This window comes from Rhineura floridana, chromosome 5, assembly GCF_030035675.1.
Source record: "Rhineura floridana isolate rRhiFlo1 chromosome 5, rRhiFlo1.hap2, whole genome shotgun sequence".
NCBI classification, from domain to species: domain Eukaryota; kingdom Metazoa; phylum Chordata; class Lepidosauria; order Squamata; family Rhineuridae; genus Rhineura; species Rhineura floridana.
Window position 1 is genome coordinate 44,478,942 of NC_084484.1, and position 16,410 is coordinate 44,495,351.

Consider the following 16,410-nt stretch of genomic DNA (forward strand, 5'->3'; position numbering starts at 1 on the left):
GTCACTGCCTCTCAGCCTCAGAGGAAGGCAATGGTAAACCCCCTCTGAATACCACTTACCATGAAAACCCCATTCATAGGGTCGCCCTAAGCTGGGATTGGCTTGAGGGCAGTGTATTTCCATTTCCATGCAAATTAAGCATATTAATGGTTGCATTGTCCAACTGTCTTGTTTTACCACTAAAAACTGGGAGAGGATGTGAGGAACCTTTTTTATCTTTTTTTTTAAAAAAAGAAACTTACATTTTCAGCCTCTAGACTCTAGTTTCCAACACTATGGAATATTTATTTCTTTATTAAGAGGATTTATATCCTCAGTAGGAGAGAGTTAAATTCTATGAGGGTAAATGACTGCTCAGTCGTGCCTATAGCATATCATGCATAGTTCTTTGGGTGTACTAAAATTAGCATGTCAACAGTTTCAGTGCCTTTGTGTTTTTTCTATTATCTTTAAATTTTTACAACAGTTATTCCAATAAAAATAATTTCCACATAAAGTTTTGAGTTTGTTTGAATATAATGTTGAAACCACATTAAGCGCACCCTATTTAATTTTTTCATAATCAAATATTTCAATTCAAATACTTGTGGCTACTGGGATATAACATGGGAGTACTTTTTAAAGTGTTGTTTACTAAATATGAATCTAATAAAATGCTAAATCAGATCACACTCTATTTAGGGCATCAGACAATTTTCCTGAAAACCTACATCACTACTTAAATGACAGAAAACACTGAAGAGCTTATTTTGCCCCAGGATCACCTCAAAACGTCTCTCACTATTGCTAGGACACTACACGGTACTATGTGAAATTAAAATAGCATAGTGTCTGAGCATGTGAGAAGTGTCTTTAGTACCCTGATTCTCACATACCAGATCAGGGAGAGGGGAAACAGCCTTCTGTAATAAAGGCTGGAACTTGATGGAGATTTGACGGCACCTTTTTTTTTTTTAAATGCAGTGAGTTCTAGAAACCTGGCAAGCTGTGCTAGCATTAGACAGGGCAGCTTATAGTGAGAAAGGGAGATGTACTTTACCCACCCAGGCATTTTTTGCTTTCCATGAATAATAATGCTGGTGGTGTCTCCTGAGGGAGCTAAAGCCCCAGCCCACATTTCCCCCAAAGAACCTGGGATAGCAGTGGGAATGGCAAAGATCTCAGCTACTGCCAGGGGGCAGACATGTAGCACCAAGAGGAAAAACTATCACATAGTAAGCAAATAGCTTTTCTCAGGGTGGTGTGGGGTGCATTGTTCCATTCCTATTGGTCATAAGGGGGAAAAAGGTTGCACTCACACACACCCACTGCATTGAAAATACCAACACATCCATCCATCCCTGGGGAGAAAATGAAGTAGGGTTATTTTTGGCATGGAGATGACTGCTGTGCATTTTGAAGAATGATATGTATTAAAAATACTTTTTAGCCTTTTCTACATTGCTAAACAGAGGCTCTGCCAGGCTACAGGGTGAGTGGGATTGCATTCCAACGCAATTTTATTTGGGAGTAAGCACCATTTAACAGAGTGGAGGCAAGGCTGAAAAATGCAAATACTAATACCACAGCCTTTTCTACACAGAGGTTTGCTTTATATCTTGTATTTGTTGAGGGATCTGAGTGTTTGGTGGATTCAAATCCCTTTATTCCATCAACCATGATGGCAGGCAGACAAACCCATTGCATTCACCACTTAAAACACATACTCTTAAGAGTATAAGTACAATATTGAAACAGCAAACAGCTTCGCTGTAACAAATGCCTGTCGCCCTTCTGCCTCTTGGGAACTGCCACCCCTGCTAACACCACCTCCTCTTTTCTGCTGGTGCTGAAAATGATAATGTTGTTTCTATTTACTTTAATTTTTGTATATTGTATTGTTTATATTGTATATTATTGTATTTTTATACCTGTGTTTATTTTTCTTGTAAGCCACCTTGAGGGCCTTTGGCCAAAAGGCGGGGTATAAATAAAATTTAATAATAATAATAATAATATAAGATGAGGCAATTGAGATGAAGGCTGGCTCTCCTTGCTGACTCAACCAGAAAGTGAGCTAGTCTCTGGATAAGGGGTGGAGCTGCACATGTTGATCAAGTGAGCATGCACATTTTTCTAAACTGCCTAGTTTCTGCATACACAGCAGGCAGGCAGGTTAAAATTCTTGATTTTTCCCAGGATAGCTGTGGTGTCCTTCATTGGCTAAGAACAATGGAAGGTGGGAGTAAGCTGATTTCTTATGAAATGGTTGGGCAGAAAACATTGTGCCTTGTATCTCTGGATCTACAAGACTTGCTTTTCTAAAAAAATGAGAGCTGGGAATCTGGCCCACCTAATGGGCTATGTGGACACCAGATAACATGACTAGAATCCAGGTAAAACCCAGTTAACCAGGCAATATGGCAACCCTAGGGAAAGTAAAAGAGGAGGCATAGGAGATTCACACCAGACTCACCACTTAAGACCCCTTGGGTGCAGGGACAAAAGTGACTGTAATCAGAACTCACCTGCTCTCCTGGAACAGTAATTGTCAAGGCCAGGATAAGGCCATATGTGGTACTCAAGTGTAGACATAGAGGGTATCGTAGTGAGAGTTTCAGTTCAGAGTCCATAAAATTAGTGAGTGGAACACATTACAATCCTGTTGAACAGGTAAATGCGAAAGGTCTGGCTCAGAGTATTTATAACAGGCCTCATGCAGTAGGGCAATACCGGAGAGTTATCCTCCCAATAGCAGTGTTGCTGCTGCTTATCTAGGCAGTGCAGGTGCACTGATAGAGCCAATCCTGCACTCCTACCAGTATGCTCATGCAGTCTCAACAGTGCCACCATCCTACCCCATCCCCACATCTTCTAAGTAAGCGGCAGCAGCACCACTGCTTGGAAAGTGGCTCTGCACCACCTCCGCACCACATCAGAAGCGCTTGCAAATGCATTGAAATCCAGGAAAAGTGTGCTGAAGCCATGTCCACCAGTAGCTGAGAACAAACCCAGGTAGATAAGGCAGTGGTCCATTCACCCTAATGGACCAGCTTTTACTGATGTCCACCACCTTTTAGTATCTGTCTGTCTTTACCCTTATTAAACAGTTTTCTCAATAGTCCCCCATCTACTCAGTTCTGCCTTCTGCTCTACTGAAAACCACTATGTCTTCCAGACATAGCTCTAGTTACTCTCTGACATATATTGGGGACAAGATGTAATATCTTTTCAGTTGATTCCATGACCCTTGAAGAATACATAATCTCCTCAAATGTTGACACTCGACATCATGCATGTTTCCATTCCATTCATATTGTTATTACAGCCCTTTTGAGGCTTGAAATAAGGCCAGCGATAATATTAGCAACAGGTGTGCTCTCTCTTTCAACTGAGTAAAGTTCCAATTGAACTCTTTTAATTTGAATGAAATGTTTTATGTGTTTTTCTCAAAAAAGAAATGAAGTCCTACAACAGAGTTAAAAAACACTAAGATGCTGGTAACACCCCCTTCCCCAGCCTTTAAATTCAGAATAAATTCCCAGGCTATGGTCCCAGGCTATGGTCTGAAGGCACATGAGGCCACCACCTTGCTGAAGCTAAGCAGGTCTAGATCTGGTCAGTTCCTGGATGGGAAACCACCTGGGAACCATATGTATGCCACCTTGGGTTCCATGATGAAAGAAAGGAGGGGTATAGATGTAACTAACAAATAACAACAAACAAATTCCCAAGTGTTCAGTTCTGTTCATATTAAATCAATAGGGATTTTCCTATTGATTTCAACAAAGTCAGAAAATCCCAACAAAACATTATTCTTTACTTTCCTGTTTGTAATAGTGATTTACAAAGCTCTTGCAATATAATTTATTTATGTATTTATTTCAGGTATTGATAAACCACATTTTATAAATGTGATACATAAATAAGAAATGGAAAAAAATCTTGTCCACGGAGAATGAGATATGTTGCTAATTTTGTCAGTTTATGGAAACACTAGTCACAATTATTGCTGCATAAAAATGATTTTGAATTAATTTCTTACATTTTTTGTATCAGAATCATAAGTACCACCATGCGATTGAAATTAACTCTGCATGACTGTGAAATTACTATTTGGGAAAGAAGTCGTTATCATTTATGGAGGAAAAATATAAGAACAAATAGTTCAAATATTTTTTGATTAGCGGATTGCCTTTTGAAGGGTGCAGAAATGGACACTGACAATGGCTGCATCTGGCTTTTGTCAACTGCTTATGCTGGATTCCTAAGTATACTACTTATTTGAAAGTAAATGGAATTAAAATCAATTGGACTTATTTAGAATTACTTCCTAAGTAAGCTTTACTTCCTCAGTAAGGTTTCCAGCTCTTGAAAACATACAGCAAAACCAACCAACCAAAGCAGCTGAAGGGGGTGGGTTGGGATAGACTTGATTATAAGTGCAAAAAAACCCAAAACTAGTTGCATTTCTTTGCTTCTCCCTTCCTCCCCACCAATTGGTTTGTAATTTTCTCCCTCTGAATGGAAAGCTAATGATACTTGTGCCATAATTGTCTCTTCCCAAATCCAGGAATGATGAAAACACAAATTCATTTATTCTAAGCTCACAATGCTTTGTCTTCACTCTGGTCTAGTGGATACAATTCACCTATCAGGTAATATTCCACACAGAGGTGGATGGTTATTAGGAGTGTTATGTTTACTAGATTTACTGTTAGGTTACATAGTAACTAATAATGTATGAACTATCTGAAGTACTATAACATCCTAACAGCACAATCCTAACCATGTCTAGTTAAGAAGTAATTCTTATTGAATTTAATGGGTAAGGGAGGATAGGATTGCATCTTAAGGATAGTATATAGGAACAGCCCTGCTGGTCAGACCAAAAGCTCATCTAGTCCACTATCCTATTTTCAAGGTGGCAAATCAGATGACTATAGGAAGCCCACAAACAGGACATGAGTGTAACAGTACTTTCTCACACTTTGTTCCCCAGCAACTGGATTTCAGAGATATACCTCCACCAATACCAGAGGTAGTAGGATACAGACACTGTTGGGCTTATCCTTCATGAATTTGTCTAAATCCCTGGCTTATCCTTCATGAATCTGTCTAAATCCCTTTTACATTTCTGTCCTGCATCTTCCAACATTCCAGTTCTTTGGATGATGCCAGCTTTTGGTATTATGAGAAAAGGAGAAAAATCATTTATTTTCACTTCCTCCAGTTCATGCAGAATTTTCTACACTTTTATCATATCCCCCCTCCTTATTCTTCTTTAAAAAAAACCCAAAAACCTAACCTAAAAACTTCCAAATATAGAAATCTTTCCTCAGGAGGGGGTATGCACCATCCACTCGATCATTTGGCTTTCCTTTTCTGAACCTTTTCCACTTTTCCAATATCCTTACTGAAGTAGCTCAACCAGCAGCACACAGCATTGCAAGTGTAGTTGCATCATAGATTTGTATAATAGCATTATGATACTGGCAGTTCCCAGATAATCTCTAACTTGGAATTCACCTTTTTCACAGTTGCCCACACTAGGTCAATATTTTAATTGATCTATCCACCATAACCCAAAGATCTCTTTCCTGGTCAGTCACGATCAGGTCAGATGCCTGGTAAGCATATATGTGAAGTTAGGTTGCTTGGCCCCACAGTGGATCACTTTACGTTTACTTACATTTAAATCACATTTGCCATTTTAATGATCATTTACCCTGTTTGGACCTTCTTTGGACTTCCTCACATTCTTTTTGTTCTTACCACCTGGAACAATTTGGTGTAATTAGCAGTCCAGCTGATATCAACACTTCTCACCTGTAACTTCAGGTCATTCATCAACAAATTCAAAAGTATGGGAACAATACCAATCCTCGAGGGACTCAATTTCTACAGACCTCCATTATGAGAAATGTCCATTTCTCCTATTATCTTCTTCCTGTTCTTTAACCAGATACTGATCCATAAGAGAACCTGTGCTCTTATCCAATAACTGGTGAACTTACTCAGGAGTCTTTGATGAGGGACTTTATCAAAAGCTTTTTGAAAGTCTAACTAAACAGTACATTTTTTCTGTAATAATACTCCATCAGTTTCCTGAGAACAGATTTTAAGTTATCCAGCTTGTAATGTCCCAGACGCCCCCCCACTGCACCCCTTTTTAAAAATTGGTGTTACATTGGCCACTTTCCAGTCCACAGGTATGGAGGCTGATCTGAGGGACAATGTATATATTTTAGTTTTAAGATCAGTACTTTATTTAAAAACTGTTGAGTGGATCCCAGTGATTTATTAATTTTTAATTTATCAATAAAGCTTAGAACCTGGTCTCTTGTCACCACTTTTGCCTCTTTTCCTCTGACTTCATTGTAAAGTTAGACATACTATGGTATGATGTTGGACATCAGAAGAAGGTTATGGCGTTGAAAGATATAACTGTTTGTCCTCTTTGATCTACAGAATGACACCACCTCCAGTATGCCCTTCCCTACCTTTCCTATAGAGTTTGTATCCAGGGAAAACTGTCTTATCACTGGTTCTCTCTATTCCACAAGGTTTCCATTATGTCCACTACATCTATGCTGTCCTTTAAAACCAAGCACTCAAGCTTGTCCATCATAACAGTAGCTAAACATGGTGTCTCTCTTCAAAAGTCTCTGGCACGTGTGTTTTATCTTACATCACTTTGGCCTCTTTGAAATGCTCTCATGTCCCCCTGCACTTTCATTGCCTAGTTCTACCCCTTCTCCCATTTGCACAGTCAACCATTTTCACCTTTGTCTCTTAGAGCTGATTTATCTTAACCAGAACCTTCTCAGTTCCTGTCAGCTTTTCTCCAGCTATCTGTTTAGTTGGAGTGGCACATGGTGCTTTTCACTTACAATCACAATATGTAGATCCCCATGAGCAATAAGTATATTCAGGAGATGTATGTGCCAAGTAATTATTGACACTCAATCTAAAGTGTCCAACACAAGTTATTACTTCCTGCCCTCTGCTAAACCCTGGGCAGGTACTAGACCTGGGTCACCGCTTCAGATTTTTCAGTGACTTCTAAGCACCCAACATGTTTCTTAAACAGCAACTGCTTTCAAGTAGGGCTGCCATTTTTAATGTTTAAGTAAATGGGTAGTTGAAATTGGCTAATTTTTTACTTAGCCATCAGAAAGGAACCATAGCATTGTGGTGCAGGTCATTTCTCTGGAAACGATGAATAGCAAGTAGATGCTGATTAGAAGGCATTCCTTCTAGGAAGTCATTAATTATCAGACTCCTCTTGCCTCAATTGTTGCAGCTATAGCAGATGGAAAAGGAAAACAAACCTGGAGGAACTGCTTTCTGTACAAGGTGATGCAGACTGAATTGGTATGCACAAGGCACTTCTGAAGAATCAGCACACAGTAAATTAGCCAGCTATCTCCTGGTGTTCCATTTAGCTTTTTAATTACAGATGGGGAATTGTGTTTTCCCCTACAATGATACAAAAGCCATTTCCATTAAGAAATGCCCTTGATGAAAAGCAACAATTACACCACATTGGTTTCTTTTGTTCTTATGGCCTGATTATAATGGAAAAGTCAAAGTGTCACTGAATTAAAAACAAAACAAAACCACATCCCCTTCTTTCTGCTTTATCTTCCATGATAAGAAAACCAATATTTCAGTAGAAAAGGTCAAAACGGCAATCAACACAAAGCCAGGAATTCCATCATATTTACCTCAAGGAAAAACCTTTTTTAACTGTGTCACTTAATCGTCCAGACATTTCAAAGGAGCAATTTCTTAAATTCTTTCATTCTGAGTATGCCTTTTAATAAAAATGTCCAGATATGATGTTAATTAAATTGTGGAAGAAACATATGAAAAAGCCAACTCTGCAATACAACTGAGTCTGGTCTGCCCCATTGGACAGAGACTCATAACTTAAAAGGTTTACATAAATTCTAACCTAAGCTAGCTAGTCAACATCAGCAGCAGGCCACATGACAAAGTCACAAACACAGGGACCAAACCTTGGAACAAACCAAGATGCCAATTCTGTCTCCTTATCAGGCAAAACTATTACAGATCCTAATGATATCAGTTACAACTGTTAAGTTCTTAACAAGAGTTAAATCACTTGCTCATCTTTTAATGTGATATACGTTATCAATTGCCAGTAATGCCCTTCTGCATTTTACATAGGACCAACAGGCCAGTCCCTGTGCACATAATTCTGACATTATAAATGGCAATATTCAGAAATCAGTAAGGAAACATTTTAATCTACCAGGTCACTTTAATACTGGCTTTAAGATAGTCATCCTTGAATTGTGGAACTTCAAAGAGAAACTCCAGCATAAAACAAACAAATTACAACCATCAGGAAGTTCAATTCTATTCATTTGGGTCTGAATAAAGACAATAGGTGACATCAAACTCAGCAAGCAATGTGTTTCAGTTTTTTATGTTTCTTACAAACATTTCCCTACATAAAACTAATGTCACTTTACAATAATTATACAGCCACAAGAGTGGCTGTATACTATAGTCAGCATGGATTTTTCACATTCTGCAATTTTAAATTGAAAATACCTCCCATACCATTCTGATCCTTCCCATAAGCTCATTTCAAAACAAAACCTTACAAAACTTATAGTCCTGAACTCAGAAATGCTTGCTTAACAACCCTCTAAGTGTTCATGGTGATACACAAAACAGTCAGAGAGAATTGAGAGTTCAAAGTGTAAAAAGAGAGAGAAAATCCAGACCCCTTTTGGACTTTTTTCTGTCAAAGTTCTCATAATCTGTTGAAATTAATTAAAAATCAGCTATGTTCTCTGAGTACATGTAATCCTGTTACTGACCTTGCCCCATACTCTGACCTTCATCTTCTGCAGTTTAAAAGTTTAAAAAATGCCTAGCTGATTTTCAATTAATTTAAGGAATTTTGGCTTAAAACCAATGATAATGTTGGGCATGCTCTGTAAGAACCAACTGTCAGCGTTCTAAAAGCCAGACTCACAGCTGCTGGGCTTGGCTAATCAGGGGACCACATCCACACCAGACTTTGATTTCACTTGAGACAGTCATGGCTTCCCCCAGAGAATCCTGGGAAGTGTGGTTTGTGAAGGGTGCTGAGAGGAGACTCCTATTCCCCTGACAGAGCTCCAGTGGGCAGAGTGGTTTAACAGTCAGCCGCTCTGACTGAAGCTCTGTGAGTGGAACAAGGCATCTCCTAGCAACTCTCAGCACCCTTCACTAACTACACTTCTCAGGATACTTTGGGAAAAGCTATGACTGCCTAAAGTGAAATAAAGGTCTGGTGTGGATGTAGCCAGGGACAGCTTTGGTTTAAATTTGGATGGGAGTCTACATGTGCCTGCTGTAGAAGAAAAAGGTGGGGGAAAACCTGAAAAAGAATGATACTGTTCACAGTGTTTTCCTTTTGGAAAGGAAAGGGGCTTCCCCTCTGCCCAGTGCCCACCCACGCAATCCCCTCCCCCTCCCCTCCCTGCAAACACAATTTGAGTTAGTCTTTCACCAACCCAATGCACTTCCTGGGTAGCTTGGAAGAATTTGGTAATATGTGCCTCTGAGCATATGGTGAGTGGTGGCAACACCTACAGTCAGCCCAAAGAACAGAAACAAGACATATGCTGTGCTGATCTTGTTTTAGCAGGGAGGAAGCAACTATATTAAAATAGTTGATATAGTTCAGATAGTCTCTTTAAATATGTTTGATTTACTTTGCAATTTTAGTGAAATTTCCTAAAGTAAATCATTCTCTTTTGCTTCTGTTTCTGTGAATATGTGAAATATAGCAACACTTTGCAACACTAAAAAAAAGCTCCAAAAACAATTGTGGAATAATGGCACTGACTGTTCTGCAGAATAGTTTCCAATGGACATGAGGTGTGTCTCAGTTTGCACAAGATAAAACAATGGGAGGTGAAATATATTCTAGCAAAATTCTAGGTATACTCTATGTTTTTAATTGACCATGCCCATCTTTCCTTAAGTGGAGTAGTTTAAGCATAGCAGGCAGAAAACATCCATGTTGGGCAGGCCAAGTTTGTTTTTTCCAACAGCTAGAATCATTGCTTAAATAGCAACATATTGTAATCCATCTGATTTTACATCAAACTGCAGTTTTAGATTCTCTGTAGAAACAGTAGTAATACAGAAAAGCAGCAAAGTAAGAAGAACACCAACAAACATACAAAAATGTAATTCTTCTTCTTTGGATATGGCAGGTGTTGCCACCACTCACCATATGCTCAGAGGCACATGCTCAGAGGTGCTCAGTGGCACCATATGCCCAGAGGTAATTCTGGGAAGAATTACCAAATTCTTCCAAGCTACACCAACCCAAATTGTGTTTGCATTTTTATAAATTTGTAGGGCAGTACAATATCTCAGAGAGGTCGGGTCTCCTGCTCCCCTGGTGCATTCACTATAGCTGCCCAATTTCCCTGCTTTTTAAAGTTTGATAGAAATATCTGTTGGTTATAGGTACATTCTTAAACTGCAAGGTTTTTTTGCCTATTAGTAAATTTGAGTTACAGTGTTTCAAAATAAAATACCATACAGAATGAAATTACAATGTACCATTTGTAATTCAGTAAAAGGGTCTGAGTACTTTTGCAAGGCACTGTAGGTGCTACAAAGGAAATATTTTCTAAAAGGATAATCCAAATTCTAACCAAGCAGCAGAGGGGTGTGATGGAACAGTGGACTCATTGCTACAGCAGCAGCCCTGCTGATCATGCTGGCTGGGATGGAAGGCAGGGGGCAGGCAAATTGCTGCTGTTAAATAATGGTATTGGGGCTGCCTCAGAATCCAGTGGATCCAGGGATGGCTTAGCCCCTTTGCATCCACGGAATATCCCTCAAGACGGGGATAAGCCTACGTGTGGGCAGAGAGAGCTCAGCACTAGCAGCATAATGTTGATATCACTTTGCAGGCAGAGCATGAAAGGGCTGGATGGAAGAACACCTTCACTCAATCCATCCACCTCACACACAAGGCTAGTGCAATGAAGTTGTGTGTGTGTACGTGTGTGTGTGTACTGCAATCCAAACTTTATCGCGCTAGCCTTGTGTGTGAGATGGATAAAGAATGAGGGCATAATATTGCTTTGTTGCAATTCATACCGAACATGAAAAAGCTTACTTGCTTAAGTTTCTTTAGATCTTCATCAAGTTCCAAGTTGTCCAAAATAACAGCAACAAACAAACTCAGCAGAATCTACAAAAGAATTTTAAAAAGACAGCCCAGTATTAAATACAGAGAGTGAAAGTCTTTTTCCACTGAATTAAAAATATAAATTCACCAGTGATAATAGACAAATAGGGCTTCATTTTTTCTTAGATCCTGGTATGCATTTCATATAGGAAGATTTACTTTATGTATATTACATTTTGAAGAGTTTGGTTTCACACTCAATCTCTAACTTCTGGGCAGAAAATAATAATATGGCAGAGTTTTCTCACATGGCTATAGAACCTGTGTGGAGAGGCTTTTTCAAGGAGTTCAAAATACGTTTCTCTACCTTCCTCAGCGTATTTCGGGGGTGGGGAAACATGGATGGATGTTCAGCATGGATTTTTCACAGTGCACCATGTCTCATGAAATTAAAAATACCCCCCATGCCATGCTGCTGCTTCCTATAAACTCATTTCAAAACAAAATCTTACAAAACTTCTAGTCCTGAACTCAGTGACACTTGCTTAACAACCCTCAAAGTTTTCGTGGTGATACGCCAACACTCAGAGAGAACACAGAGTTCAAAGTGTAAAACAACAGGGGGAAAATCCAGACCCCTGTTGGATTTTTTTTGTCAGTGGTCTCATAATTTGAGTACCTGTAATCCTATTACTGGCCTTGCCACATACTCTGACCTTCAACTTCTGCACATTAAAAGTTTTTTTAAAAAAAACTCATTTTTTTTTAAAAAAAATTAACATTGAAGACTATGATAGCGCAGGTATGCTCTGTAAGAACCAACTGTCAGTGTTGTAAAAGCCAGACTAATAGCTGTTTGGATCGGCTAATCGGGGGGCCACACCCACACCAGACATTTATTTCACTTTAAACAGTCATGGCTTCCCCCAAAGAATCCTGGGAAGTGTAGTTTGTGAAGGGTACTGAGAGTTCTTAGGAGACTCCGGACAGAGCTCCAGTGGCCAGAGTGGTTTAAGAGTCAACCCCTTTTCTGGTGATTGTAGCACTGTGAGGGGGATAGGGTGTCTCCGAACAACTCTCAACACCCTTCACAAATGACACTTCCCAGGATTCTTTGGCCATCACTGTTTAAGGTGGAATAAATATCTGGTGTGGATGTGGCCAGGAACACCTTTGGTTTAAATTTGGGTGAGAGAGTACATTTGTCTGCTGTAGTATAAAAAGATGGGGAAAACCCTGAAAAATAATGATACTGTTAATGTTTTCCTTTTGGAAAGGAAAACGATTTTACCTCTGCCCAGTGCCCGCACACCCAGTTGCCTCCCCTCCCCTCCCCTCCCTCCCCGTCCCCTTTCCCTTCCTTCTCTTCCTTCCCCCTTCCTCCTCCACTCCCTCCCTCCCCCTTCCCCAGGTCAGTTTCACCTATTGTAAGCATGATTGCATAGGAGTAAATCCCACTGAACTCAGTAAGTATACAAATGATCAAACCCACCCTACCATCCTCCTTCCTCCTATTCCCTCCCTCCTGCCCCCTCACCTTCTTCCCCTCTGTTCTCCCTCCCTCCCTCCCTCCTCCCCTCTCCTCTCCCCTCCTCCTCCTCCCCCCCTGTGGTCAGTTTCACCTATCCTAAGCATGATTGCATGGGAGTAAATCCCATTGAACTCATTAAGCATGCAAATTAAGCTTGCTGTAAGGAATTTGCTAGGCACTTCCAGGATAAAATCTTTAGCATCTGCCAGTGTTATAGCAGGTGAATCAAGCGAGGTATCCAGATCACAGCCTTGTCCCGATTTCTTGGATGAGTTTCAGTTGATACAGTTTGAGGATGTTGACAAGGTGCTTGGAAAGGTTCGTCCAACCACTTCTGTGCTGGATCCTTGCCCTTCTTGGCTAATAAAAGCTAGCAGGGATGGAACAGCTGGCCAGGGAAGTGATTAATGCCTCTCTGCGAGAGGGGGTGGTCCCTTGCCACCTGAAAGAGGCAGTAGTGAGACCACTCCTGAAGAGACCCTCCCTGGACCCAGAAAATCTTAATAAACTATAGGCCGGTAGCAAATGTTCCATTCTTGGACAAGGTCCTTGAATGAGTGGTGGCAGGCCAGCTCCAGACACTCTTGGATGGGACCGATTATCTGGATCCATTTCAGTCAGGTTTCAGGCCTGGTTTTGGCATGGAAACAGCCTTGGTCACCCTGTCTGATGACCTCTGTCGGGAGAGAGACAGGGGGAGTGTGACTCTGTTGATTCTCCTTGATCTCTCAGCGGCTTTCCATACCATCGTATCCTTATGCGAAGACTGGCTGAGTTGAGAGTGGGAGGGACTGCATGGTGGGTCGGCTACAGAAGGTGGTGCTTGGGGAACATTACTTAGCACTCTGGACTCTCCAGTTTGGGGTTCCGCAGGGGTCAGTCCTGTCCCCCATGCTGTTCAACATTTACATGAAACCACTGGGTGCGGTCATCCGGAGCTTTGGAGTGTGCTGCCATCAGTATGCTGATGACACGCAGCTCTATTTCTCCTTTTCGTCTTCTTCAGGTGAGGCTGTCAATGTGCTGAACCAGTGCCTGTCTGCAACAATGGACTGGATGAGGGCTAATAAACTGAGGCTCAATCCAGACAAGACTGAGATGCTGCTAGTGGGGGGTTCTTTTGACCGAATGGTGGATGTCCAACCTGTCCTGGATGGGATTGCACTTCTTCTGAAGAAGCAGGTTCGTAGCTTGGGGGTTCTCCTAAAACCATCTCTGTCACTTGAGGCTGAGGTAGCCTCGGTGGCATGGAGTGCCTTCTACCAACTTCGGTTGGTGGCCCAGCTACACCTCTATCTGGACAGGGATAACCTGGCTTCAGTTGTCCATACTCTGGTAACCTCCAAGTTAGATTACTGCAATGCACTCTATGTGGGGCTGCCTTTGAAGACGGTTCGGAAACTGCAGCTTGTACAAAATGCAGCAGCCAGACTGGTAACAGGGACCAGACGGTTAGAACATATAAAACCGATTCTGGCCCGCTTGCATTGGTTGCCTGTATGTTTCCGAGCTCAATTCAAGGTACTGGTTTTAACCTATAAAGCTTTACACGGCTGAGGACCACAATACCTGATGGACCGCCTCTCCCGACACGAACCCACCCATACACTACGCTCAACATCAAAGCCCCTCCTCTGGGTGCCTACTCTGAGGGAAACTCAGAGGCTGGCGACAAGGGAGAGGGTTTCTCAGTTGTGGCCCCCAAATTATGGAATGATCTCCCTGATGAGGTATGCCTGGCACCAACACTGTTATCTTTTCGGCGCCAGGTCAAGACTTTCCTCTTCTCCCAGGCATTTTAGCACGTGTTTTTAAATTGCTTTTTAAAAATGTGTTTTTAAATTTGTACATTTGTTTTTAATGTTTTTAATTGTTGTAAACTGCACAGAGAGCTTCAGCTATGGGGCGGTACACAAATGCAATAAATAAATAAATAAATAAATGATCAGATCTGCCTTTCCCCTCCCTCTCCTCATCTCCTTTCCCCTCTCCCCTCCCCCTCTCCTCTCCCTTTCCCCTCATCTTCCCCCTCCCCTCTTCTTCCTTTCCTCCTCCTCTTCCTTCTTCCTCCTACCCTGCCCACTCCAGCCCTCCCTCCCCCTCCTCCTCCCTCTTCCCCCTCTCCCCTTCCTCCCTTCCCCTCCTCCAGGTCAGTTTCACCTATCCTAAGCATGATTGCACAGGAGTAAATCCCACTTAACTCAGTAAGCATACAAATGATCAAACCTGCCCTCTCCCTGCCCTCCCACCAGCTCCCCTCCCCCTCCTCCCCTCTATTCTTCCTTTTTCCTCCCCTCCCCCTCCCCCCTTCCCTCCCTGTGATTCCAGGGGAGTAAATCCCATTGAACTGTATGAGTATGCAAATGATCAATCTATTCTCAGCAAACATATATTTCAATCAAACTTTAACAAGCAGGGAAATTGGGCAGCTATGTGAATGCACCAGGGGAACAGGAGACCTGACCTCTCTGAGACATTATACGACCCTACAAATGTGCAAAAATGCAAACACAATTTGGGTTGGTCTTTCACAGTCCAATCCACTTCCTGTGGAAGAATTTGGTAACATGTGCCTCTGAGCATATGGTGAGTGGTGGCAATACCTGCAATCAGGACTGCATCTCCAAAGATGGAGAAAAAATTCATTTTTTGTATGTTTGTTGGTGTTCTTACTTTGCTTCTTTCCTGTGTTACTACTGTTTCTACAGAGAATCTAACCAAGAAAATTACATTTCTCTCATTATTCATCTTAGAAATCTGTGTCAAATTTATCTTTATTAATTTCACAGCCTTTTTATTGCTCAATGTCATATGATAGTGAAGACAGCCTTTTGTGTTTCAAAGTGGAGGTTATGCTCTATTTCTATTTTAGGTGCATTAACACTTGAATCTGAAACTGTAGTTTGATGTATAATCAGACTGATTACAATATGTTGCTACTTAAGAAATGAATCTAGCTATTGGAAAAAATAAACTTGGCCTACCCAAGATGTATGTGTTCAGCCTGCTATGCTTAAACCACTACACTTAAGGAAAGGTGGGCATGGTCAATAAAAAACATAGAGTACAGCTAGAAATTTGCTAGAATATATTTCACCTCTCACTGTTTTATCTTGTGCAAACAGACACTCCTCATGTCCATTGGTGGCTAACCTGCAGAATAGTCAGTATCATTATTCCACAACTGGTTTTTTTTTGGGGGGGGGTAGTATAAATTATGCAAAGTGCTGCTGTACTTCACATATTCACCGACACAGAAGCAAAAGAAAATAATTTACCATAGGAAACTTCACCAAAATTGCAAAGTAAATCAAACATTTTTGAAGTGATTATCTGAACTATATTATATTGTTGCTTCCTCCCTGCTAAAACAAGATCAGCACAGCACGTCTTGTTTCTGCTCTTTGGGCTGATTGCAGGTATTCCCACCACTCACCATATGCTCAGAGGCATGTTACCAAATTCTTCCACGCTACATAGGAAGTGGATTCTGTGAAAGACCAACCCAAATGGTGTTTGCATTTTTGCACATTTGTAGGGCCGTACAATACCTCAGAGAGGTCAGGTCTCCTGCTCCCCTGGTGCATTCACATAGCTGCCCAATTTCCCTGCTTGTTAAAGTTTGATAGAAATATCTGTTGGCTATAGGTACATTCTTAAACCGCAAGGTTTTTTTTTGCCTATTAGTGAATAGAATCATAGAATAGAAGAGTTGGAAGGA

The 16,410-nt window shown here is 41.0% G+C and overlaps 1 protein-coding gene across 3 annotated transcripts in view; it reads right to left on the reverse strand.

Annotated features, from left to right (window-relative positions):
• NALCN (sodium leak channel, non-selective) overlaps nucleotides 1-16,410 on the reverse strand; it is a 281,346-nt gene that overhangs the window by 74,891 nt on the left and 190,045 nt on the right. For all 3 annotated transcript variants that reach the window (XM_061629379.1, XM_061629378.1, XM_061629380.1), the window contains one exon: nucleotides 11,147-11,221. In XM_061629379.1, the coding sequence (XP_061485363.1) occupies nucleotides 11,147-11,221 (75 nt within the window). The remainder of the gene's footprint in view (nucleotides 1-11,146; nucleotides 11,222-16,410) is intronic.